The sequence below is a fragment of the Aspergillus uvarum genome, assembly GCF_003184745.1.
Source record: "Aspergillus uvarum CBS 121591 unplaced genomic scaffold BO82scaffold_46, whole genome shotgun sequence".
NCBI lineage: Eukaryota > Fungi > Ascomycota > Eurotiomycetes > Eurotiales > Aspergillaceae > Aspergillus > Aspergillus uvarum.
Genome location: NW_020291343.1, coordinates 158122 through 179631, shown reverse-complemented (window position 1 = coordinate 179631; position 21510 = coordinate 158122). Strand labels below are relative to the sequence as shown.

Here is a 21510-nt window from a genome sequence, read left to right as displayed (position 1 = left end):
TTTCTTCACCCAGCTACACCACCACCAATTCTTCCCTCCCAGAGCATAACGGGGACACACCAACTTACCATGACCGCCGCTTCAGCCCAGTATCTGCCTGGCTCGGTTGACATCCCCGTCGGGAAGTTCCCTCCGACCCTCACATCTACCGATGTCGACCCCGAAGCTATCGCCTCCCAGCTGGTGGACACGATCAACACAGCGCTCAGCAAAGGCGACATCGAGGCCATCAGCAGTCTGTTCTTGGAAGACGGCTACTGGCGGGACCATCTCTGTTTGACGTGGGACTATCGCACCGCCAAAGGCCAGGAACGAATCCAGGCGCTCCTCAAATCCGCACAGCTGCCGACCAAGATCGAGGTCGATCGATCGACCGCTCTGCGCACACCCCACGTGGGCCCGATCGACGCGTTCGGCGATGTGAAAGGTGTTGAGTTCTTCATCAGGGTCTCTAGTCCCGTCATCAGCGGGACAGGTGTCGTACGTGTTGCCGAAGTCAATGGCGAATGGAAGATCTTTACCTTTTTCACATCGCTCCAAAACTTGGTGGGCCATGAGGAGAGAGTCGGTCATCGCCGGCCCTTGGGAGCACAGCATGGCGCGACCAAAGATCGAAGGAATTGGCAGGACAGGCGGAACGCAGAGCGCAACCTGGAAGGCGAGCCTCCGGCGGTCTTGATCATTGGTAAGCATCATTCTACTAACTTTGAAATCGTGAATATACCAATTAATGAGCATCATCATCATTAGGTGCCGGACAAGCAGGCCTCACCGTGGCCGCCCGTCTGAAAATGCTTGGTGTTGACAGTCTGATAGTCGACGAGGCGGAGCGCGTGGGCGATAACTGGCGCAAGCGATACCACCAGCTAGTGCTCCATGACCCCGTGTGGATGGACCATCTCCCTTATGTGCCTTTCCCGTCCAGTTGGCCGGTCTTTACGCCTAAAGATAAATTCGCGGAGTTTCTAGAGTGTTACGTCAAGCTTCTGGAGCTCAACGTCTGGACGCGGACCAGCGTCCAATCCACTTCATGGAGTGAGGCCGACGGCCGCTGGACAATCGAGCTGAAGCGCCGCAAAGAGGACGGAAGCACCGAAACCTGTACTCTGCAGCCCCGCCACGTCGTCCAGGCGACCGGCCACTCAGGCAAGAAAGAGATGCCCACCTTCAAGGGCATGGAGACATTCCAGGGCGACCGTCTCTGCCACAGCAGCGAATTCCCCGGCGCCAGCGACCTCACCACCACCACCCAAAAGAAGAAAGCCGTTGTCGTGGGAGCCTGCAACTCGGGCCACGACATCGCGCAGGACTACTACGAGAAGGGATACGACGTGACCATCGTCCAACGCAGCTCGACCTGCGTGATTTCCTCCGCCTCCATCACGGATATTGGCCTGAAGGGTCTCTTCGACGAGGACGGACCCCCGACCGAGGACGCTGAGATCTACCTCTGGAGTCTGCCGTGGGAGGTCTTCAAGGCTCAGCAGATCAAGATCACGCGCGTGCAGACCGAGCACGACCGCGCCGTGCTCGACGGCCTCGAGCGCGCGGGCTTCCAGGTCGACGACGGCCCGGCGGGCGCCGGCCTGATTATAAAGTACTTCCAGCGCGGCGGCGGCTACTACATCGACGTCGGCGCGAGCCAGCTCATCGCCGACGGCAAGATCAAAGTCAAGCACGGCCAGGAGATCACGGAGATCCTGCCGCACGGCCTGCGCTTCGCGGACGGGTCGGAGCTCGCGGCTGACGAGATCGTCCTCGCCACGGGCTACCAGAACATGCGCACGCAGGCGCGGCAGATCTTTGGGGACGCGGTCGCCGACCGCGTCGGCGACATCTGGGGCATGGACGCCGAGGGCGAGATGCGCACTATCTGGCGGCGCAGCGGCCACCCGGGTCTGTGGTTCATGGGCGGCAATCTGGCCCTCTGTCGGTATTTCTCAAGGACGCTGGCGTTGCAGATTAAGGCTCTGGAAGAGGGGATTGCGCAGTAGATGTGATGTGATGTGGGGAGGGAGAGATACCGCGGGGAGTAAGTACAGTACAGTACTACCTCGGAAGAAGCTGGGCAGCAAATGAAAGGGCAAAGAAAAAAAAGAAAGCGTTAAGTTACAGGTTCTGTCGGAGGAGCACAATTGGATCATGCAAGACATATCCCAAAAGAGATTTTGTGTGCTGTGCTACCCAATGCATACCAATGCATAAAGAATGAGTACAGTATAATGGTGCACTGTGACTAAAATCCCTCAACCCCCTTTGATTAAGCCCCGCAAGGCGGACGGACCCTTGTGCATAACTTGCACACTACGTAGCAGACTAAGCGGGAAGCAAACGGGCCTCGGGACCGGCGGCGGCGGCGGAGGAGAAGACGGGCGGGCCAGATCTTCTATTTCTCCGGTTGTCTACTTCGTCCTCATTCCCTTTCGGAGAGAAAGACAAAGAAAGTTTCTATGACACTAGTCTCTCCAAACATTGACTCAAATTGGATATCATCGACATAGATAGATAGCAAGAGTCCCTGACCCTGAACCCTTTGACTCCCAAAAATACAAACAACGAAACGAAGATCAACACCAACACTAACACCAAGCTAAAGTTTAATAAACCCCGGACATAGACTATCAAATGATTTATGGATCTAAAAAAGGTAAACTCCCCCGGCCCAAAAAAGGGACAACAAATTAAACCCACCCCTCCATCCTCGCCGCATAGATCCCTACCATCAAGGTAACCGTGTAGAGCACATCCATGCGGTCCGCGGTCACCCCGACGGCGGCCAGCACCCGCCGCCGCAGCTGGTCCTGCGGCTCCCCGCGCAGGACCTTGATCCCCTTGGGCGAGAGGCCGGCTAGCCAGGGCCGGGGGCTGCTGCGCCGGGCAGAATCGCCGGAGTTTGGATCGCCGGGGCTTGTCGACGTGCTCCGAATGCCAAGGAGGAAACTGGCGGGTTCGTTGTTTTCGTGGTTTTCGTGGATTTCGTCGTCGTCGGGGGTCGTAGACGCCGAAGACCGACGGGTTGTGGTTGTTGCCGATGATCTTGGCGGGGATTTGTGTTTGGGTTTTTTCTTGGCGAGTTCGAGGGTGAGTTTTTGGGTGCTGGAGGAAGAGGAAGAGGATGTGGGGAGGAGTTGGAAGGTGTAGCCTCCGCGCGAGGTGCGGGAGGCGAGGAGGGTGATTTGGAGTTGGGGGAGATAGATTGCGTTTTTGTTGTTGGTGGGTGGTGATTTGGTTGTTGGTGATGTTGATGATGATGATGAGGGGGAGGACGGGGATTTGTGATCGGTGGAGCTGCTGCTGCTGTTGCTGCTGCTGCTAGTCGCGGCGCTAGTGGTTTTGTTGCCGCTGCAGTAGTTGGTGTATATCACTCCTACTACCGGGCTGTCGGTGCTGGTGTCTTGGCTGCAGGACGAAGGAAGATTCTGGTAGGCGTCGCTTTGGACGACGTACAGGTCCTGGCTGTGTACTTTGCTGGGACAGCCGGGGATCGACTTGCCAAGGCTGGAGGGTCGGTAGATCTCGAGGATGGGGAGCGCGCGAGAGGCGGAAAGGAGTTGTTGGATTTGGAGCAGAAGGCGCGAGGTGAAGCGGAAACAAGAGGTCGACTTGGGAGGGGGGTGGGCGAACGGGAAGACCTGTTGGGGTTGCGATTTGGTGGTGGTCGCTGTGGTAGGTCTGCTGGTTGGATCGTTGTTAGAGATGTGGTTATACTTCGGAGGTTGCAGTGTGCAGGTGTGGATGTACAGTACGTACCTGCTTTGGCTAGAGACGGTACTCTCCGTGTCGCTGTCAGTTACGCTCATGGTTTATTTTGGGCGCTTATTGCCAGTGTCACTGCCAGTGTCACCCTTGTAAAGTTTTGACAGTCAGAAGTAATTCTTCAGGAGCAGCTGGGAGATTATGAAGGCTTTAAACCCCACGATCGTTCACGTCGCTGTCGCTGTCGCTGTCATCGTATTCGTACCTTCAGCCCTGCTCCGCACGGTCATTGCGCGGTCGGGGCTGTTTGACCGACTGCAGTCACCAATCCTGCGACCATTTCCTGCAATGCTTCTTTTTTTTTTTTTTTTCCCATTTTTTTCCTAACGCCTAGCGCATCCGATTTTGACTGGTGCGACTGGTAGTTACAAGTGGTACAATTGGGACAACTGGGCCAGCCAAGAACAGGGATTCTTTTTTTGGGGGCTACCCTCTAATCTCTTATGGAGTACATACGTAACGGAGGTCAAACGGGCAGTTCCAGCGGCCGAGAAAAGACTCGACCAAACACTAAAGCACTTTAGCTCCGCTGGGCTGAATCGGAGATCGTAAGCCCCGCTGCCGGACTGACCTTTTTGGTATCGGGATACGGATACGACCGAGCCCGTTGCCTGCTCCGTTCCGTGGATTCTGGGTTGTCAGGAACGGTTGACCTCTCCCAAGAAACAAAAAAAAAATGATACGAGTACGATCTATTACTGATCCCTAGGTTCGTTGACCCTGAACAACGAAGTGCGACAAATCAAGAGTGGGGTATCATTCCTTCATCTAATCTTACACTTCTAGTAAGCAGCGCCAGCATAAGCAATGTAGGCACAACCGAGCCCGCGGTTGAACACCGCCCCTGAATCCTGCTGCTTCCCGCGGGAGTCGGAACTCACAACTCACACCCGGAGTCTCCCCCAATCTTGCATTTCCCCTACCGAGTCGCGCACACGCGGCGGTTGCGGCGAGGCGTATTTCTCTCGGGGGCTCAGTACGCCTTTTCAAAGGCCAGCTGGCAGAATCCCTTTCTCTATCCTCATAACAAAGATCCATCTGGATTGACAGCCTTTTCAAATCTGGTAGAAAGGTTCTCGATGCAAAAGCTTCCTCCCACTCCTTCCACCGATCACTCTGCGTCAGCATTGCCGGTCCGCGCAAGCGCAACGTCGTCAGAGTCCGCGGGAATAGCCTGTACAAGCCTAGCAGGTGCGACTCATCACGGAACACCTCCCCTACCGAGAGTTGCAAGATCTTCAGGCTTTCCATCTGTGGTAAGAACTGCACAAACATCTTTTCGTTGGTCTTCTGGAACTCGCAGCAACCGTTCGTGGAGCTGAGGTGCAGCGCGGAGGTGTTCCGGACAACATACGGCAGGGCCAGGGTCATGCGGGCGAAAGTGCACAAAGCATCGTTCTCGACGATCTCCAGCGTCTGCAGGCTGACCTCATGCTGCGTCAGTGGTGTGTTGTCTGGGTCGAGCTCGTTGCAATTGGGCCCTCCGTATTTAGCGTCCAACCAGGCCATGACTAGCAAGGGAAGGAAGACGACTTCAATCTCCCTCTCTTCGGGAGTGCCCTTGTGGACCGTTAGGTATACTGGCTCGGCCTCCCCACGAGAAGTAGCTTCCTTGTGTCTACGTTGCAGCTCCAGGTTGTCTGGGCCCTCGAAACGGAGGCCGCTGGTCTAGTCGAGGATCAGATGAGAGACCCGTCCCTGGCGGATGAATGGGGTTTGAGTGAGAGTCCCGGAAGCGGAGCTGATCAGCAGTCGAGAGAGGGGCCAGTGAGAGGGAATGTGTCTGTCATTCAGGTCTTCGTTATACCCCGTATGAATCTCAAGGTTGCGGATAAGGGGAAAGTGAAGGCCTAGGATGGCCCACTCTGCGTCGGAGGGAGTGTCGTTTTGAATGAAGAGGGTGTCAGTATCTCGTGGGATCAGAGGGAGTTGCAAGGAAAGCTTCTGACGGTGATCGGGTTTGGATTCTCCGTGGGCCCCTTGCACCTGGACTGTAGGTGACGCGGTGGCCAGTTGCCGTAGTCTGAGCGGGCGAAGGCGCGTCGCAGTCCCTAAGAAAGGAAGTCGGCTGGCATGTCGTGGTAGAGCATGCTAGAAGAAAGGTAAGTATGGGTTTTAGGTGAGATGGGTTGTGAAATGCACTGTACCATAGTGTCAATTCCCGAAGTTGTAGAGAAAAGGAGGTTAAATCACGGTTGTCATTCCTGTCACACATCTTCGTATCCTTGCATCCCATCCCCGCATTCCCTGGCCGGAATATCAGCCGGGGTTGTTTATCCGTTCCTGGAGGTCGTGCTGGGATACCAAGAAAAACAAATACCAATATCGAAAGACCACAAAGCACGCGACCGGCATTTGCCTGCATGTTTGTTCATTTTCCAATCAGCCTTCAGTGGTTCTAGTTGGAGCTATTGAGAAGAGGCTCAAAGGCACGCAGGTGTGTCTTTTTTGTGAGCGATTGTCTTATATGCCCTGGAATGACCAGAACGAGCAATCGTAAGTCATGCAAAATCAAATAAGATGAATTGCGATCTTATGTACTGGTTCTGAGCCTAGTCTGCAGAGATCTCTCAGTCTTGGAGGCTGCCGCTGTATGGCAAGTGGGGACTGGGAAGAGCTTAATTGAGTTAATTAGAGCAGGAAATATAAAAGCTCCAGCCTCTAAGCACCACCAAACAAGCTCTAGTTTTTGTCCCTTCTCTCTGTTGTCATAAAAGCTTCCTGTCTACCGCAATCCAATCCATCTAGCAAATCTGTGTTGTTTACATGCGGGAAACCCCCAGAAACTGAAATTGTCGTGTCGGACAAGGCAAAACCCGTTCCAAACTCCGCAAAGCCCGAGCCAGCCACTCCTACGCAAGCTAGATCCATCTGACGGACAACTAGTCATCCTTTCAGTCAATCACACTCCTATCGAGAAATTGAAGGAGTGCTAGACATTTCAAACGGTACTCTTGTTTACAATGGTCCCACACTTGCAACACAAGCTTTTATTTTCTTCCCGCTCATGTCGGATCATAAGGTTTGAGCATGTCGTCATGGATTACTGGTGGTGTCAGCTATAAAGGCACCGACATCCTCTACTACCTCATCCCTCTTTCCCCTTAACTTGACCCTTACAACCAAAAACCCATCTCTCTTTCAGATATACAGCACACATTCCACCGACAAAATGAGCACCTCAACTCCCAGCTTCGCAATCGCCCAAGCCGTAGGCCTAACCGGCGCGGCCTGGCTATCCGGTAAGCCACTCTCATCCTCTGCCTCGGTGTCACAACCACTGCAGTCCACTAATCCGAACCCCCCAAAAACAGGAAACATCTTCTCCCTAAGCTTGATGGGCGTGCCCCCGCTGATCGAAGCCCACCACACGGAGAAGATCCCGCTCTCGACCGTCGTCAAGCAGTGGCGCACCATCTACACGTACGGCGCGCAGCGCGCCCCGGCCATCGCCCTCAGCACCGCCTCCACCTTCCTGTACCTGGCCTGGAGCGTGCGCGAGAGCACCCCACTGAGCCTGATCACCGCGCGCCACAGCTCCAAGGTCTACGGCCTCGCGGCGGGGTTGACGCTGGGCATCGTGCCCTTCACCATCCTGGCGATGAAGAAGACCAACGACCGGCTGTCGCAGTGGGCCACGGTCAAGACCGAGGCCGACTGGACCCCCGAGGCGGACGCGGAGGTGGAAGGCCTGCTGTGGAAGTGGACCTGGCTGAATGCCGCCCGGTCGGTATTGCCGTTGCTGGGAGGGTTGGTGGGGTTGGGGGTTTTTGCTTGATTTCTACGTCGAAGTACATTTAGACTAGGTCTGGGAGGTGGTGCAATAATGTGCATTCGTGCTGGAGTTAATGGAGTTGGCCATATCGAGTTGTATCGTTGGGAAAGTTTGTTGCAATTTTTGATCCTGGCCAGTGTCCGGACAAGTCCGATAAGCTTCGCGATAAGGTCTTTGCTTATCGGGTGTCCGATAAGATTTCCGCTGCCTTGATACCTTGTCTGCCTTTGATGTTTAGGTTTGGATGCAGTTACTGTACCTGTCTATAGTTCATAGGACGTCTGGGTCAAGAGGCTTGGTTTACTTTAACATTACAATCGAGTGTAAATATTGCATGCTCGCTTTTTAGAGATACGAAGCGTTGTGTGAGTTGAGGGTCCATCTAACCCAAACCGTTCAGCAAAGTGACTCATCCACCCAATTAAATCCGAAGACTTAAGTATGCACTGACGCCCTGTAGTTCCAGTTGCCCCATTGCTACTCCTCAGAAACCAAAGAACAAGATCATCTGTGTCTTGGCCGTCACTCCAAGATATACCAAGCAAACCACTTCAATACTATTTAGTAGCCCTTACCTTCTCCCACCCCATACCCGCAACATGAGCCAAACAAACCCACCACCAACCCTGCCAAACTCTAGCTCCAGCATCACCCTCACGCCCATCAACCTCCACCACCCCGCCGACTACGCTGCCCTCCAACACCAACGCACAATTTGCGGCTGGGACGAAACCGACGAAGCCCTCCTCGCCTGGCGCGCCAAGCAAGACGCGGGCCTCAAATCCTTCTTCTGGATCGACATCGTCCCAGCTCCCACCTCCGCCTTTGCCTCCACCTCCACCTCCAGCAGCAACAGCAGCGACAACAAGGACAACAGCAACAACCAGACCCCCACGGCCGAAACAATCCACGCAGGCCACATCTCCCTCGACGCGTACGCCCACCCGCCAGACCGGGACCTCGCCACAGTCGACCGCACCAACCTGACCATCCAGTCGTTCTTCATCCTGCCGGAGCACCGGCAGAGCGGGCTGGGCCGGCGCGCGATGGCGCTGGTCGAGGCGCGGGCGCGCCGGGACCCGCGCTGCAGGTACGTGACCCTCAACGCGGTCAGCAAGGCGTACTACGCGGACCCCGTGCGGCGGCGCTGGATTGAGCGGGTCCGCGGCGAGGGAGGCCTTCCTGTTGCGGAGTGGTATGAGAGGATGGGGTACGTGCGGTGGAAGACGGAGCCGCGGTATACGGATTGGACGCCGGAGGGGGAGGAGGTGATAATCGAGGCGGATTTTATGAGGAAGTCGGTGGTTGTGGAGTAGATGGTGGTTTGGGCTCTGTGGCCTGGGTTCAGTGTGCTGTATATATGAGAATGTGTCTGCATTCTGCATTATGATGGAGTTCAGGTGGGTGAGTGCTGGTTTGAAATCTTGTAGCTGGATCTGTCTTCACTGAGATATGCTGGACCTCCACCTACAAGGCTTTCGATGCTGAAAGGTGGGTGGGGTTGTCAGTGTTTCGAGCATAGTACATAGTGAGCAGAAAAACAGTAGGCTACGTGGTTAGACCCCTGCCTTTGATTGGCTGTTCAACTACTCTTGAATATCGATGGGCATTAGATCAAGACCGGTGACGTACACGCTTGTGAGGATACTTTGATAATAATAGGCTGAGGCTGGTCAGAGTAACACACAAAGATTTCGCTCTTCTCAACCACACAATCTCAGGTGAGATCAGATCTTGCTCAAGTGAGTCTTTACTCTGTCGATGCCGTCTCCCCACCTGGAGGAACACTCCCTCACTTTACTTCCTACCTTCTCCATCGATGGGACAACGCGATCTCGCAAGCAAATTCGAGACTGCAGATTGTTCGCTCACCTATTTGCACAAAGCTATCGCGTCTCTACAAACCCAAGATGTCGGCTCTTTTAGGCGAGCAGCATTCTACAGAATACCTAAACGAGTATTGCGGCGGTGAGCTGATCGCCACGGCGGTCTCGTTCATCATCCTGGAACTCGCCTTCGCGGCTGTCCGTTTCTGGGCCCATAAGAGGCAGAGAAGAAACTGGGGCGTGGACGACTGGCTGATGGTTCCCGCCCTTCTGGCCAATCTGTGTGTCTGTATCACAGGAATTGGTAAGTATGCCATTTTATATCTGAGCAGATCACTGCGACTACTATGACCTCACGTTTGTTGGCGCCTTCTTCTCCCAATGATAAGATGCTGGTGGAGTCGAGTTTCGTGATAGCTAACACGATGAGCAGTGATGATCCCTGTCGCCGGTGTTGGACACCACATAGACAAGATCTTGAAGGAAGCGCCTTGGAAACTCATTCAATTCCAGAGAGGCATTTTCGCTGGAATATGGGTATGGGGCTTGGCGATAGCTCTACCCAAGCTGGCAATTCTCGCTTTCTACCTTCGCTTCTTCAAGTCCCGAAACGAGCGGATCGTCACCTATGTCCTCATGGCCACTATCGCATCGACCTATGTTGCCATTTCTTTGGCCCACACGTTCGCATGTATGCCTGTGGGGTATCAGCTGGACCCCTTCAAGCCGGGAAAAGGTCAGTGTTTTGATACAAAAGCATTCTATCGTTGGATGTCCTTCCCAAATATCATCACGGACGTCGCCATGTTGGTCCTGCCTCTTCCAATGGTCCATCGGTTGCATACATCACATGCTCAGAAGATTGGACTTGGGATAATATTTGCCACTGGCGGAATGTAAGTACAGTACATACTCCATTGTTACGCGTTTGCAGCATCGTATAGTCGGTGCTTACCGTTGAGTCGGGGGCTAATCTGCCATGTTTCGTACAGAGGCCTAATTACCTCCTGTTGCCGGTTCGCAATTTTTTACAGCGACGCTGAACGTAGGGACGATACTTGGAAGGCGGCGTCTCTGCACATGTGGACCGAGATCGAGCCTGGGGTGTACTTCCTCGCTGCGTGCATGCCATCCTTTCCACCACTCATCCAGCTTCTCAGAACTCGATTTGTTAGGCCCAAGAGAGGTTCAAGTCAGAACTATCCCTCCAGCCATAAAAACATTGCCCTCTACACCATCGGCGGAAGTGCCCGGCTTCAGGATTCTGTCCCCCTGACCCCGTCCAATACACATGAGGATTTCCCTCCACTGAGTGACGATGAGGAGACGGCTAGAAAGCCAGCGATCCCGGATTACAACGACGATGGTGGGCTCCGGCACAGTGTTGCCTATGTTGATTTGGCCGGCATCGAAGCTGCTCGCAGTGGGAGTCCACGGACTCTTCGAGAACTATGGCCTCCCAGGAGGATCCGTGTCATGGAGACAGTCAGCGTTCGGCACGACGGATTTGGCTCCCTGCACAGTCCCTGAATTATCTCGGACAGCTCCAGCCAGTCATGGTCGAAGATCCGGCGGGAAGTGCCTGAATTGTCAGGAAATCTAGCTGAGAAGAAAGGTGGGAAAAGTGGATAACTGATGTGGTAATCAGTGTATCTCCATGTATTTACACTTGAGAGTTGTGATTCAGATAATGTAACTACACCAGTGCAAACAAGAAATGACTTGTCTATGCGTGACTGAACCGGATCGTTGCATGCAATGGTCCAAGGACTTTGGAGGTAGGAGGAAACTTCATCCCGTTGAGGTAACCACTACTGTGCTGCTGCCTGAGGCCCTATCCACTATATCCTCACCGAGACACCCACTTAGCTATCCATCCGTGACAACCATCAACTTCCGAAAAGACGCTTCTTGTTCTCCCTCGATCATGGTCCCATGTTCATTTGACACTCAGCCGATTCAGCGGGCTTTCATGGCTGTATTCAAATTTGATCAGCATATACGGTGCTCTTACAGGAGAATTGGACCCCTGATCGAAGACTTCGAACCTCAGAGCACGATCAAAACACCTCCCAGAACCGACGATCTTTTTTTTTGAAGCCCCGCTTCCATCCACCGAAGCTTGTCGAATCATCATTTTCGAGTCGGATGTCTCGTCTCGCATGTAACTCCTACACTACCGGTTCCGTATGTTCAATCCGGATATAACCCATTTGAACTCAGAATACCTACCTCCAATTGACGCCGGCACGCCATCGGCTGAATAACCGAACAGCCAGCCACCTGCATAGGACAGTGCGGCTATTGAGTGTGGAGTATGACAGCTCTCAGGGGCGCTCCCCAAAAAGGTAGATATCGGCAGGAGTTCATGCACCATGTCATAGGATCGGTGCCAATGGCGGTATCCCTTGCGGGATCCAGACCCTGGCGGAACACTCGCATGGAACACCAGCAACAATCATTCCAGTTTCGGTCAAGGGTGTACCATCCTGGTCACTCGGAAAAGGCTAAGTCGACGATCATGGCTGGATCCTTGGCATCATGACTTGTTTGGATATGTCAGATCGGGATCGAAGACCTCGAACATGGGACCTGTCAAATATGCCAGGGGAATGCGCCGGTCGAGAAGTTCGTCCCTGCAGTAGCATGGACTCTGCATCTGGAGAACCAAGCCACACCCCCCTATTCTCCACTGCATTGACAGATCATGAGAGGATTAGCGATCACTTCTCCTGGTCATGAGCACACGATAGCCTTCGCCAATTCACCAAGAATAGATCCATCGTACATGTCACAGTTGGCCAAACCCAAACCCGAGCTTTCTTATGGAAAGAAAGGTATAAAGTCGCCGTCAAGCCCACAACATCCATCTCCTTTTCATCAGCTTCAAGCCAGCTTCTCCTTCCACTCCTTTCTACCAACCTCAATCGCTCACCTCAACCTCCAACTCTTCAAGATGAAGACCTCCGCTCTTTTGTCTCTCCTCGCCGCTGCTGGCATGGTTGCCGCCGCTCCTCTGAATAGTATGTGAACCGCGATACCACCATCCCCTCATACCTTCTAGAACAGAGAAACTGACGGTTGTGAAGACATCCCCGCGATACCTGGCGCCCTTACCAATGCTGCCCCTGCCACCGGCGTCGAGACCCCGGACACCCACAGCAGCGTTCCTGATACCCACAGCGTTTCCGACGGGGCACAGATTGTCAACCCCCCTGCGGCCAAGGTCCCTGAGGCTAAGGCCCCCGAAGTTGCTCATGTCCCAAGCCGTCGTGGCGCGCCGGTCAACATCGGCGGCGTGTCCGGCGATAACGACATCGACGGCGATAACAACATGATCGCCTACCCTCCCAGTCATAAGCCTGCACCGGCCCCAGCTCCCATCCCTGAGCCCGCCCCTGCTCCTGCTCCTGCTCCTGCTCCTGCTCCTGCTCCTGCTCCTGCTCCGGCCCCCGCTCCGGCCCCCGCTCCGGCCCCGGCTCCGGCCCCGGCTCCCGCTTCGCACCCGGCTCCCGCGCCCGCCAGCGAGCTAGACCTCCACCACGACGCCGCCCAGGAGAAGGACCACAGCGCCAACTTCAACACCTGGGAGAACCACAACTCCGGCGTCAACGAGCACGAGCACCACGTCGACGACTACGATTACTCCTCCTACGACAACACCAGCAAGGGGGCCTCCGGTTCGATGCAGGACCACCAGGCCGGTCAGGTCAACAATAACCTTCACATGGAGAACCACTAAGCTCTCTCCCCGCTTTCGGAAAGTGACCCGTTTAGTGGGATTTGAGTTCGGTGGTCAATTATCTTGTTCTTGGTATACTTAGTGTATCTAGTGTTTAATAACCTTCCTTCGTTTGGATTTGGGGCGAACGTAAGGGGGTGGAGGTTGTTGGAGATACTTTTTCCCTTTATACTTTTGAAATACCATTTTCTTTTCTTCATTATCTTCATACGTGGTTGTGGGGTAGCAGACTGTGAGTATCCACGGTGTGGGAATGTAGCTTGTTTTACACTATCCTGAGATCCAACTGCAGTGTACTATGCAACATACAAAAAAGGTACAGAGATGTCCTTAAGATCTCCAAGCGTTGGGTATGAATAATTATGTACAAGAAAAGAAAAATGAAAGAGAGAGTAAAGAGTGTCTCGAGACCAGGAGGCGGGAAAAAAGACAACAATCAGCGAAAGTGGAACCATCAAATACCTTACGTGACCACCACCCTCTGGCGCACATGGATCCGATTCCGGGGCACATCCGCCGATCCGCCCGCCGCCCTGGCCGCATACCGACTCTTCCAGCCGCACCGGCCCAGCGCCAACGTCTCCAGGGTCTCGGTCCGGCCGCCCCAGAGCTTTCCGCGCGAAGAGGATGAATCGGAGGAGGCGGCGCCGCGCTGCACGGGCGGGATCCAGAAGTGGGTGACGGCGGCGCCCAGGACCATGCACACGCTGAAGAGGATCAGGATCCAGCCGTGGCGGATGGTGGGGCCGTCGCCCTCGCCGGTGCCGAAGTTGTAGTAGGCCGAGAACACCTGGACGAGGATGGAGCCGAGTTTGCCGGCGCCGGCGCTGATGCCGTGGCAGGTGGCGCGGTAGCGCGTCGGGAAGATCTCAGCCGGGATTATGTAGGTTGTTGCGTTGGGGCCTGTGGGTTTTGAGTGTTAGTGGGAGTGTTTGATTCTGGGATAGGTGGTTGGTTTATGTTGCGAGGGGAGTGGGGGAGTGGGTTGCTGGGCATATGGCATGGAGACAGGAAAAATTCAAAACATACCGAAGTTGAAGAAGGTTTGGCCGATGATGTAGAGGGTTATGGCGGTGGCTCCTTCCTGGTGCACGGTGATGTACATGGTGCCGAGAGCGATGAACAACGCGGCTAGGGCGAGGAACATGTATTTCTGTAGGGCGGTACGGTCGAGTTTGTGAATCACCAGGATGAGAAGAATTCCACCGAGAAAACTGCCGCTGTTGAGGATAACGAGTGCGTGGGTGGAGCTGGCGAGGAGCATGTTGTAAACACTGGCACCGGGACGGTCGTCGGTTTTCCAGTAAGGGGCGGAAGAGTCGAGGTGGAGGGACCCCCACGTTTTCGCCAGGAACTGCGGGCTGGAGAGACTGATCCCGTAGAAGCTGAAATCCAGGAAGAACCAGGCAAGACTGGTGGCGGCAAGGGTGCGCCAGTTCCCTTCGATCCAGAAATACTGGCGAATATCCCGGCGAGTCAGGTGCCAGTGGGAGTTCAGAGTGGCAGGTTGCAAGATCTCGGTCTGGGAGGGAGAGCGCTGAGTATCATGGTCTTCGTCGTCTTCGTCGTTCTCCCCAGCGGTGATTGTAGTAAGCGAGATGCCGGGAATTGAAAAGTTGTGCCAGCTTGCGGAGTCTTCGCCGGATGGAGAAGAGCCAGTCAAGGTGGATGGAGAGCTGGCGTGGAAGTCGTCGAACAAGGTGGTGGCATCGAACTCAGCTTGAACAGGGTCGTCGTCAATCTCGAGCACGAAACGAGGAGACTCCGGGATCACGAAACGAAACAAGGTCGCAATGGCGCCCGGGATGACTCCGATGCCGATAACCCAGCGCCACATGATGTCGACCGTGCGAGTTAGATCCGCGGTGCCCTGCTTGCGACTGATGGTGATAATGATGATGGCGATGAGGTTCCCGGCGACCTGTCCAAGAGGCTGCATGAAGAAAACCGAAGCCATCATGCGTGCACGGTGCTTGGTCGGCGCAAACCTGCCCGCCTGTTAGCATGATCGCACGCAGTAGGTCAGCTGATAGAACAGTGAGAACACCTACTCAGACGTAATGACCGCGCTCAGCGGATAGTCAGCTCCTACCCCAATTCCAACAATGATTCGCCACCAGAGCAACCATGCGTAGACGCTCATGCTGCCGTTCTCGCCTCGGGAGGCCATCACAACCCCCAGGGTGGATGTGATCATTAGAATCAGCTCCAACCCATACATCTTCTTCCGTCCGTAGCGATCCGCGAGGTATCCAAATAAAACCTGCCCAAAGAGTGTGCCGGCAAGTGTAGCGATATTAATGCAGGTGACATGCATAGACGATAGTTGATCGCGCCAGTAGACGTAGGAGATCATCGGGAAAGCCATGTTGCTTGCAAAGAGCTAAAACAATTGCCATTAGTGACTAGTTACCTTGGGAAGATCAAAAGGCGAAGCATACTGTGTAGCCGTCGAGGAAGAAGCCGACCCCGGCGACAAAGACGACGATCCATTGGAATGCTTGTCGATCGATGGTCTCATAAACCTGGCGCATCCGAACCTGACGATCCTATATGGAAGTAGAGACTCTAGGTCAGTCTCAACACTTCTCCTCGTAAATGCATTTGAAGCTGTACCTGTTCATGATCAAAGTCTTGCGCACGGTCGGTTTTGTACCACCGCTTGCCCATAGCGATTGACTTGTTGCTGTAGAAGCTGTATCAATTAAAAGGCAGAAATAGAGATAGAAACCACGTTTAGCCAAATGACATAATGAAGCAGGAAGAGCCTAATGCAAAGAGATCTTGCAGGATCGCGGCCCCCAAAGCAGGGGACTGAGGTAGATGAAGAAAAAATCTGACGAGGTGCACCTCGAGGGAAGCGATGGCAAAACAGCGAAGAGGAGGAGGAACGGAGGAAACCGAAGCTAATGAGAGTGGAAACAATTTACAGGATGCGCTTATTGGATTGGAGTTTGGTGGCGTGGTCGATTGAAGGCCAGGTGAATGAAGGTAAGAAAAGGTCCACAGGCACGCACTACAAGGTATGTAGTCAAGGTTAGGACTATCCATGGTCAAGCTCAGGCCCCGTCATGCGATGGTGAAGAGATGAGTAGGTGAGTGGGTGAGTAGGTGAGTGGGTGAATGGGTGAATGGGGGTGGATTATGGATGGTGGGTGCCTGAGGTCCGGGGGGGGGGAGCGTCTTAGTGTATGCCGGGAATAGATGATTAGATTAGGATTTAGTGATCCCGCACGGGGTGCTTGGGCCAATTCCCATCCCCTTAACCCCACGTGCTGCACTTCTGGGGATTGAGAGGTGCGTTTGCGACCCACTCCCGGTAAGAAGTCACTCGACTAACTTCCCTTCAATTTCTGTCTCACCACATCTCCTCATACATAGTACAATCTACTTTCTACCACGTGGGGAAATCTCCGAGTCATGTTCCACAGATGACGCATAACGGGGGGGGAAAGGCAGAAAAGAAAATAAAAATAAAAAAGAGCGCTTTGTCTAACGACTGCCGACACGGGTATAAAAATGATACATGGAATGTCGTGGCAAATGAACAAAATGAAAGACCAGAAGACTAGTGCGACCTGGATACGAAACAAAGATCCTTCGACCCACATAATGAGCCTAGCAGCGACTTTATACAGTGGGACACACGTGGTGGCCACCATCGCCCGAGGCAATTCAATCCTCCCCCTTCCCCCCTTCTCCTTGAATTATGCAATCGTAATGCTGTAGTCCCCTCTCTCCTTCTCATCTCACTTGATGTGGTCGCTCAGAAACTGGCAGAACGCTATTCGATCTAGACCGGGTCATTACTCAGCCTGGGGAGAGGTTTCGAACGTGCACAAGGGAGCGTACCTGTATCGTCCAGGAACTGGATCTGTAGCGTCTTCATTTGAGTTAGGATATCAAAATTAGGTTGGAGCTGTATTACTACAGGCCGCCCTGGCTTCTTGCCGGGATTACAACTTTCAATACAATTCACTGGGAGAGATTAGCCGGTCAAATCCTGCTGTGGCCGACCGGCCGACCGGTCGGCCGGGGTCCCAACTCACCTGGTACTTTCACGTAGCGCTTCAAGTCTTTCCGCTGAGAATTGGCGAAAAATAGCATGACTTGCTTGCCATTGGGTCCGCGGAGGATACGTAGATTTTGGCTGATGCACTCCTCTCCACGGCCTTTCGACTTGGCTTCTGCAATTCCGGCAAGAAAGACTAATTTGGATGCTAGAATGATCTCCTGAAACTGAACACAGTCTGCAGGTTTGATTGTCAGCTGAAACCCTTCTCCGAGCGGGTTGTCGCCGTGCGCACCTCTTTCTTCTTCAAATTGGTATGATAATTGGGTCGTAAACACGGTCTGTACGGATTGTACGGTCTGCTCTTCCATGAAAGAGATCCGTAGCGAGGGTTCGTTGGGACGTTTAGGATGTTCTAAGTGTGGGACAGGGATTTTCGACTCGTTAACTAGGATGAGAAGAAATGGTAAGCCGGTCTGTAGTCGATATGTGACGGATGGGAACGGACAGGTATGAATTAATGGGGTTTGCTGGCCAGGGCCACCTCCGAGCTCCAGGCACCTGAGGCTGCCAGTAGTATCCTTGCGTACGTCGATGTAGGTATAACGGAGCTTGAACAGTTTGTTACTTCGCACGAAAGTGCTGCCATCAAGTCAATGAAATGAAGAACACTCGGTTGAAAGTAGGGGGCCACCCACATGGTGACATGGTTGTTGAGCGGGATGTGGATGACTTCCTCGTGTAGCGAGTAGCACGAGGCTTCTCTCGATCGCGAGCCTACAGAGGAAGCCGTTCTGCTGAGGGGGTGCGAAGTGAAAGGCGAGGTGCCTGGACTGATCTGGCCGGACGATTGAGTTGATGAGGACAGTGTACTTTCTCGCCGAGAAAGTGGAAGAGGCCAATCCTCTGGATCGTGTTGAGGGCCGGACAGGCCCATTGCAGAGGGGTCGCAAGAAATCGACAGATATCTAATCCTCACAGTGGTAGACGCGACGGTCCACTAATTGACTGCAAGAGGCACTATGTCACCGAGGGGAGGATGATCTTGCGGATCCCCAGAGACGGTCTGACGTACGGGGAAGGGAGCTGATTTTCACCATCTCGAATGCTCTAGTGAATGGAATGAGTCGCGGGAAGCGCCTCGACGCATGGCCGGCGATTCGATCACACAGTCACCCGGATGGCCTGGTGTGAGTGGATTCACCTACAATATTAATCAGACCCAGAATCATAACTCACTCCACACAGCGACCGATAAGAAAGCGTCTCAAAAGTGCCAGTTCATGGGATTTGGTGGATGCCAAGGGGCGTTTCTCCCGGGGATCCAGAGCTGGGGGGGGAATAACCTGTCAACGTGCGCAAACAAGTGGCTGCCAGCAAAAGCTTGGGGGAGAGTTGGGTGGGTGGAGCCCAGACGGGGAGAGGGGATCGTGTCTGGACCCATCCGGGCAGTTAAGGTAGTCTGAGTCCCTCGTGGTGAAGGCGCACTCCCGTTTACGCTAGAAGATTGGACCTCGGAACCAGGTGCTGAATTCCCAATCAATGTTTGGATAGTTGAGTCATTTTCCAAGCACCTCATCACGGTGGAAGGAGTGAGTTCCTGGTTATTCTGTTTGATGTCCGCCATATTCTCTTAAACCTGCTCCGAGGCCCCGAAACAATAGTGCCGGTCCTCCAAATCGGAGGTGTTGAGTTGCCCACGTTCATCGAGCATTGACATCGGCAGTAAAAGGTCAATTCTGGAGCATGTCTCTCTCGTGCAGTGACCTGCAGTTGATCGTGGGTCTGTCAATCGATCTTTAATCAATCTTCCACTCCGCACGGGAACAATCATGGCCCGTCCGAAATCCTGTTGGGCCCATCTGGAAAATCGAAGGACAATAGAAGGATCGAAGAGCGACATCTGCAGGCTGGGATCAGCAGGCTTACTCAGCCACTCTCCCGTTGTCGAGTCAATTTCCATCGCTTAGTTCGAGTTCCATGGATGGCCCAGATTTGCGTCACGTTCGCCTCCCGCCAAAGAGAACCCAAAATAGTGGAATGGAAAGTGAAATTGTATTAGTAAGTCTATGTACCTCTATCTGCACCGCCTACTCCAGGAGCGAGGCATCCTCAAATAGCAGAATAAAACATCGAAAGATGGAAAGAAATCATATGCAAAGGCACCAACACCGGCTAGGAAGTAAAAATAAATGTATGAAAATGCCCGAGGATGGGAGATGTGCGAAAGGCAACGAAGGGATTGCGGTATCTATGTCATAGCACAGCGGTCACGGTGATGCTGAATTCACTTCGAAGCTGGTGGACGGTATGGGATTGGTAAGGCGGCCATTCCAGGGAACTGTTGGATTTGTGGGTATAGAGCGGGCGATTTCCAAGAATTGAAAACAATATATAACCTAGAATGCGGCCCAGTGGATGGGACACTGGACATCAAGTCAGCATATCTGGCCGAAAGTTTGTGACGCCGATTTGCGGGACTCGGCTGTTTGAGGCGGGTGCGCATAGCCGGTGATGGGGCGGTTGCCACTGAACTTACTTTTTTTGTTCATCAAAAGAGGCAACGACGACAGGGTAGAGCCGGATATGATATATGACTGGCGGGGAAATACAAGCAGTGCTCTTGTGCAGGTTGCGATGACGGCGGAATATAACGATGGCGACTTTCGGCTGTCGCATGCTGAACTTCAGTCGGCAAGTCGCGGCTGCGCCGGTTAGTAGAGCAGTCTGCTCTCCTCTCGAAATCGATACCCTCCAGGTGGACGATCCGATCAGTCTTTATGAGCTGCAATGCGGCACCAAAGCTTGGCTTAGACGCAAATGGACCTAAGGCGGGCCATCACTGCTTCACCGAGCCGATTCATACCAACGCTAAACCGATATCTCTTATCCAGACCCTCCTGTCTTACTCGTGGCTAGCCTATTGACGAGGCTTCTGTGCGATGATTCGGTAGCTCGTCGATACTAATCGCATTTTGTCCATCTTCACAAACGCCTCGCCATCGAGGCACAGGCGGTTGATCAGGGTCTTGAAATGTTTGGGCAGCATGTGAGCCTTGACGAGGCCCAGAATAAGCTGGCGCATTGAACGGAAGTAGAAATCGACCTTGTCGATGAGCGGGGCTTGCAAGCCTCCAACACTGGCATTGTCAGAGCGCAGGACTTTGAAGCCGGCGTCTGTGAGGGCTTTCTCGAGGCTCTCCGGCGTGGGAGTACCGACGGCGCCGATGAGAGGCTTCACGCGACTCATGAGTTCGACATGTTCAGGGTTGGAGGGGTCATAGTCAGGCAGGCTGACCCAGTCGAGGCAAGAGAATTTGGCGCCGGGCTTGAGAACGCGATAGATCTCGCGGAAAAGGGTGGGGAGGTCTTTGCACAAACTCAGGGCCTGGATCTGGTAAAAAGCATCAAAGCTGGCATCTTCAAAGGGGAGGGGCAAGCTGTTGAAATCCTGGACGACAAAGGAATTGGAGGCGAAGCCAAGCTCCTCGTTGTAGGAGCGTGCCTGAGCAATCTGGTTGGGGTCGATGTTGAGCCCGGTGACTTGCGCGCCCGAGTATTGCGTCATGTGAGCGGCCACCCGCCCGCGCCCGCAGCCCAAATCCAGCACTTTATCGCCCGGCGACAAGCCGATATCCTGCGCGATCGACTCCTCATACAACAGCTGGTTCTCCAACACGGTCGCCTTTTTGCTCATGTACGGCGGAATATACATCTTCTCTACGTCGCCCAACGCACAGAGATGGTTGAGGACGCCATAGTACGCCTTGAGACAATCGCCAACCTTTGCCTGATAGTTCGGTCCCAGCGTCTCGACCATCTGCTTCTCATCCGACCAGTCGAGGTTGTAGATGACGTATGAAGCCATAAAGTCATCGACCTGCTTGGTCGTCAAATTGTGAAGGTATCGGAAGGACTTCCAAAATGTCTTCCATCTCTTTGGCGAGGCCGAATTTTCGAGGTCGGGCAGGCTGTCGTGCGCCGCCAGCTTCTGTTTTTCGTTGGCGACGGCATCCAAGGAGGAGCTGCTCTCCGAGCTCCGTCCGGATTCGCGCGAGGCCAAGACAGTTTGCGTTTCCATTATATATACTCAACGATGAAGTCACGACTGGAGGTCCAATAGTTCGCAGCGGTCAAGATCACCTGCGCGCAATCTCCCTCTAGAATTGAGTCTCTGGTAAAGAAACACCAGGGACAACAAAGATTTCGGAGGAAAAGGAGAAGAGAAGGAAGGGGGGTTAAGAGGAGTTCAAATGGAACGGTAAGAGACGGCGGTTAGAGCTACTGTCCAAACGATACCATGCCAATTATGCAGCGCTTCTTCAACAGGATAGAGAGCGGGGCTAGGCTTAATTTATAAGCATTGCAACAGCGTGTAATTGAAAATTTTCCAAAAAGG

At 53.7% G+C, this 21510-nt stretch overlaps 11 protein-coding genes across 11 annotated transcripts; 5 read left to right on the top strand and 6 right to left on the bottom strand.

Annotated features, from left to right (window-relative positions):
• Positions 1-69: 69 nt before the first annotated feature.
• On the top strand, positions 70-1994 carry BO82DRAFT_404292 (flavin-containing monooxygenase; the record flags this gene model as incomplete). Its single annotated transcript, XM_025639429.1, has 2 exons — positions 70-685; positions 751-1994. 2 exons carry the CDS (start codon positions 70-72, stop codon positions 1992-1994), a joined length of 1860 nt encoding a protein of 619 aa, XP_025489643.1.
• Positions 1995-2418: 424 nt separating this feature from the next.
• On the bottom strand, positions 2419-3856 carry BO82DRAFT_393870 (uncharacterized protein). Its single transcript, XM_025638701.1, has 2 exons — positions 3751-3856; positions 2419-3672 (listed from the first exon to the last, which is right to left on the bottom strand). The coding sequence occupies exons 1-2, from the start codon at positions 3798-3800 to the stop codon at positions 2682-2684; spliced, it is 1041 nt and encodes a 346-aa protein (XP_025489642.1). The 5' UTR covers positions 3801-3856; the 3' UTR covers positions 2419-2681.
• A 1011-nt stretch (positions 3857-4867) lies between these two features.
• BO82DRAFT_366810 (uncharacterized protein) lies at positions 4868-5265 on the bottom strand (the record flags this gene model as incomplete). The annotated part of the gene is made up of 2 exons (XM_025637059.1): positions 4868-4930; positions 4978-5265. The coding sequence occupies 2 exons, from the start codon at positions 5263-5265 to the stop codon at positions 4868-4870; spliced, it is 351 nt and encodes a 116-aa protein (XP_025489641.1).
• On the bottom strand, positions 4978-5970 carry BO82DRAFT_393869 (uncharacterized protein). The gene is made up of 2 exons (XM_025638700.1): positions 5904-5970; positions 4978-5847 (listed from the first exon to the last, which is right to left on the bottom strand). Exons 1-2 carry the CDS (start codon positions 5904-5906, stop codon positions 5425-5427), a joined length of 426 nt encoding a protein of 141 aa, XP_025489640.1. The 5' UTR covers positions 5907-5970; the 3' UTR covers positions 4978-5424.
• Positions 5971-6663: 693 nt separating this feature from the next.
• On the top strand, positions 6664-7933 carry BO82DRAFT_356410 (DUF1772 domain-containing protein). Its single transcript, XM_025635718.1, has 2 exons — positions 6664-6998; positions 7071-7933. The coding sequence occupies exons 1-2, from the start codon at positions 6929-6931 to the stop codon at positions 7532-7534; spliced, it is 534 nt and encodes a 177-aa protein (XP_025489639.1). The 5' UTR covers positions 6664-6928; the 3' UTR covers positions 7535-7933.
• An 83-nt stretch (positions 7934-8016) lies between these two features.
• Positions 8017-9177, top strand: BO82DRAFT_356409 (uncharacterized protein). Its single transcript, XM_025635717.1, has one exon. The coding sequence runs from the start codon at positions 8131-8133 to the stop codon at positions 8845-8847; it is 717 nt and encodes a 238-aa protein (XP_025489638.1). The 5' UTR covers positions 8017-8130; the 3' UTR covers positions 8848-9177.
• Positions 9178-9426: 249 nt separating this feature from the next.
• Positions 9427-10527, top strand: BO82DRAFT_249647 (uncharacterized protein; the record flags this gene model as incomplete). Its single annotated transcript, XM_025630863.1, has 3 exons — positions 9427-9661; positions 9788-10253; positions 10350-10527. Coding segments are annotated over 3 exons (879 nt in total), but the record flags the coding sequence as incomplete, so codon positions are not given.
• Positions 10528-12247: 1720 nt separating this feature from the next.
• On the top strand, positions 12248-13301 carry BO82DRAFT_356408 (uncharacterized protein). Its single transcript, XM_025635716.1, has 2 exons — positions 12248-12380; positions 12447-13301. Exons 1-2 carry the CDS (start codon positions 12314-12316, stop codon positions 13097-13099), a joined length of 720 nt encoding a protein of 239 aa, XP_025489636.1. The 5' UTR covers positions 12248-12313; the 3' UTR covers positions 13100-13301.
• A 45-nt stretch (positions 13302-13346) lies between these two features.
• On the bottom strand, positions 13347-16227 carry BO82DRAFT_340360 (phosphate transporter). The gene is made up of 5 exons (XM_025633506.1): positions 15716-16227; positions 15541-15648; positions 15151-15482; positions 14129-15087; positions 13347-14002 (listed from the first exon to the last, which is right to left on the bottom strand). Exons 1-5 carry the CDS (start codon positions 15767-15769, stop codon positions 13563-13565), a joined length of 1893 nt encoding a protein of 630 aa, XP_025489635.1. The 5' UTR covers positions 15770-16227; the 3' UTR covers positions 13347-13562.
• Positions 16228-16548: 321 nt separating this feature from the next.
• BO82DRAFT_340357 (uncharacterized protein) lies at positions 16549-18048 on the bottom strand (the record flags this gene model as incomplete). Its single annotated transcript, XM_025633505.1, has 6 exons — positions 16549-16892; positions 16952-17077; positions 17149-17349; positions 17407-17559; positions 17620-17753; positions 17810-18048. 6 exons carry the CDS (start codon positions 18046-18048, stop codon positions 16849-16851), a joined length of 897 nt encoding a protein of 298 aa, XP_025489634.1. The 3' UTR covers positions 16549-16848.
• A 1776-nt stretch (positions 18049-19824) lies between these two features.
• BO82DRAFT_133170 (class I SAM-dependent methyltransferase) lies at positions 19825-21409 on the bottom strand. The gene has a single exon (XM_025629991.1). It carries the CDS (start codon positions 21190-21192, stop codon positions 20032-20034), a length of 1161 nt encoding a protein of 386 aa, XP_025489633.1. The 5' UTR covers positions 21193-21409; the 3' UTR covers positions 19825-20031.
• Between the last annotated feature and the right edge of the window lie 101 nt (positions 21410-21510).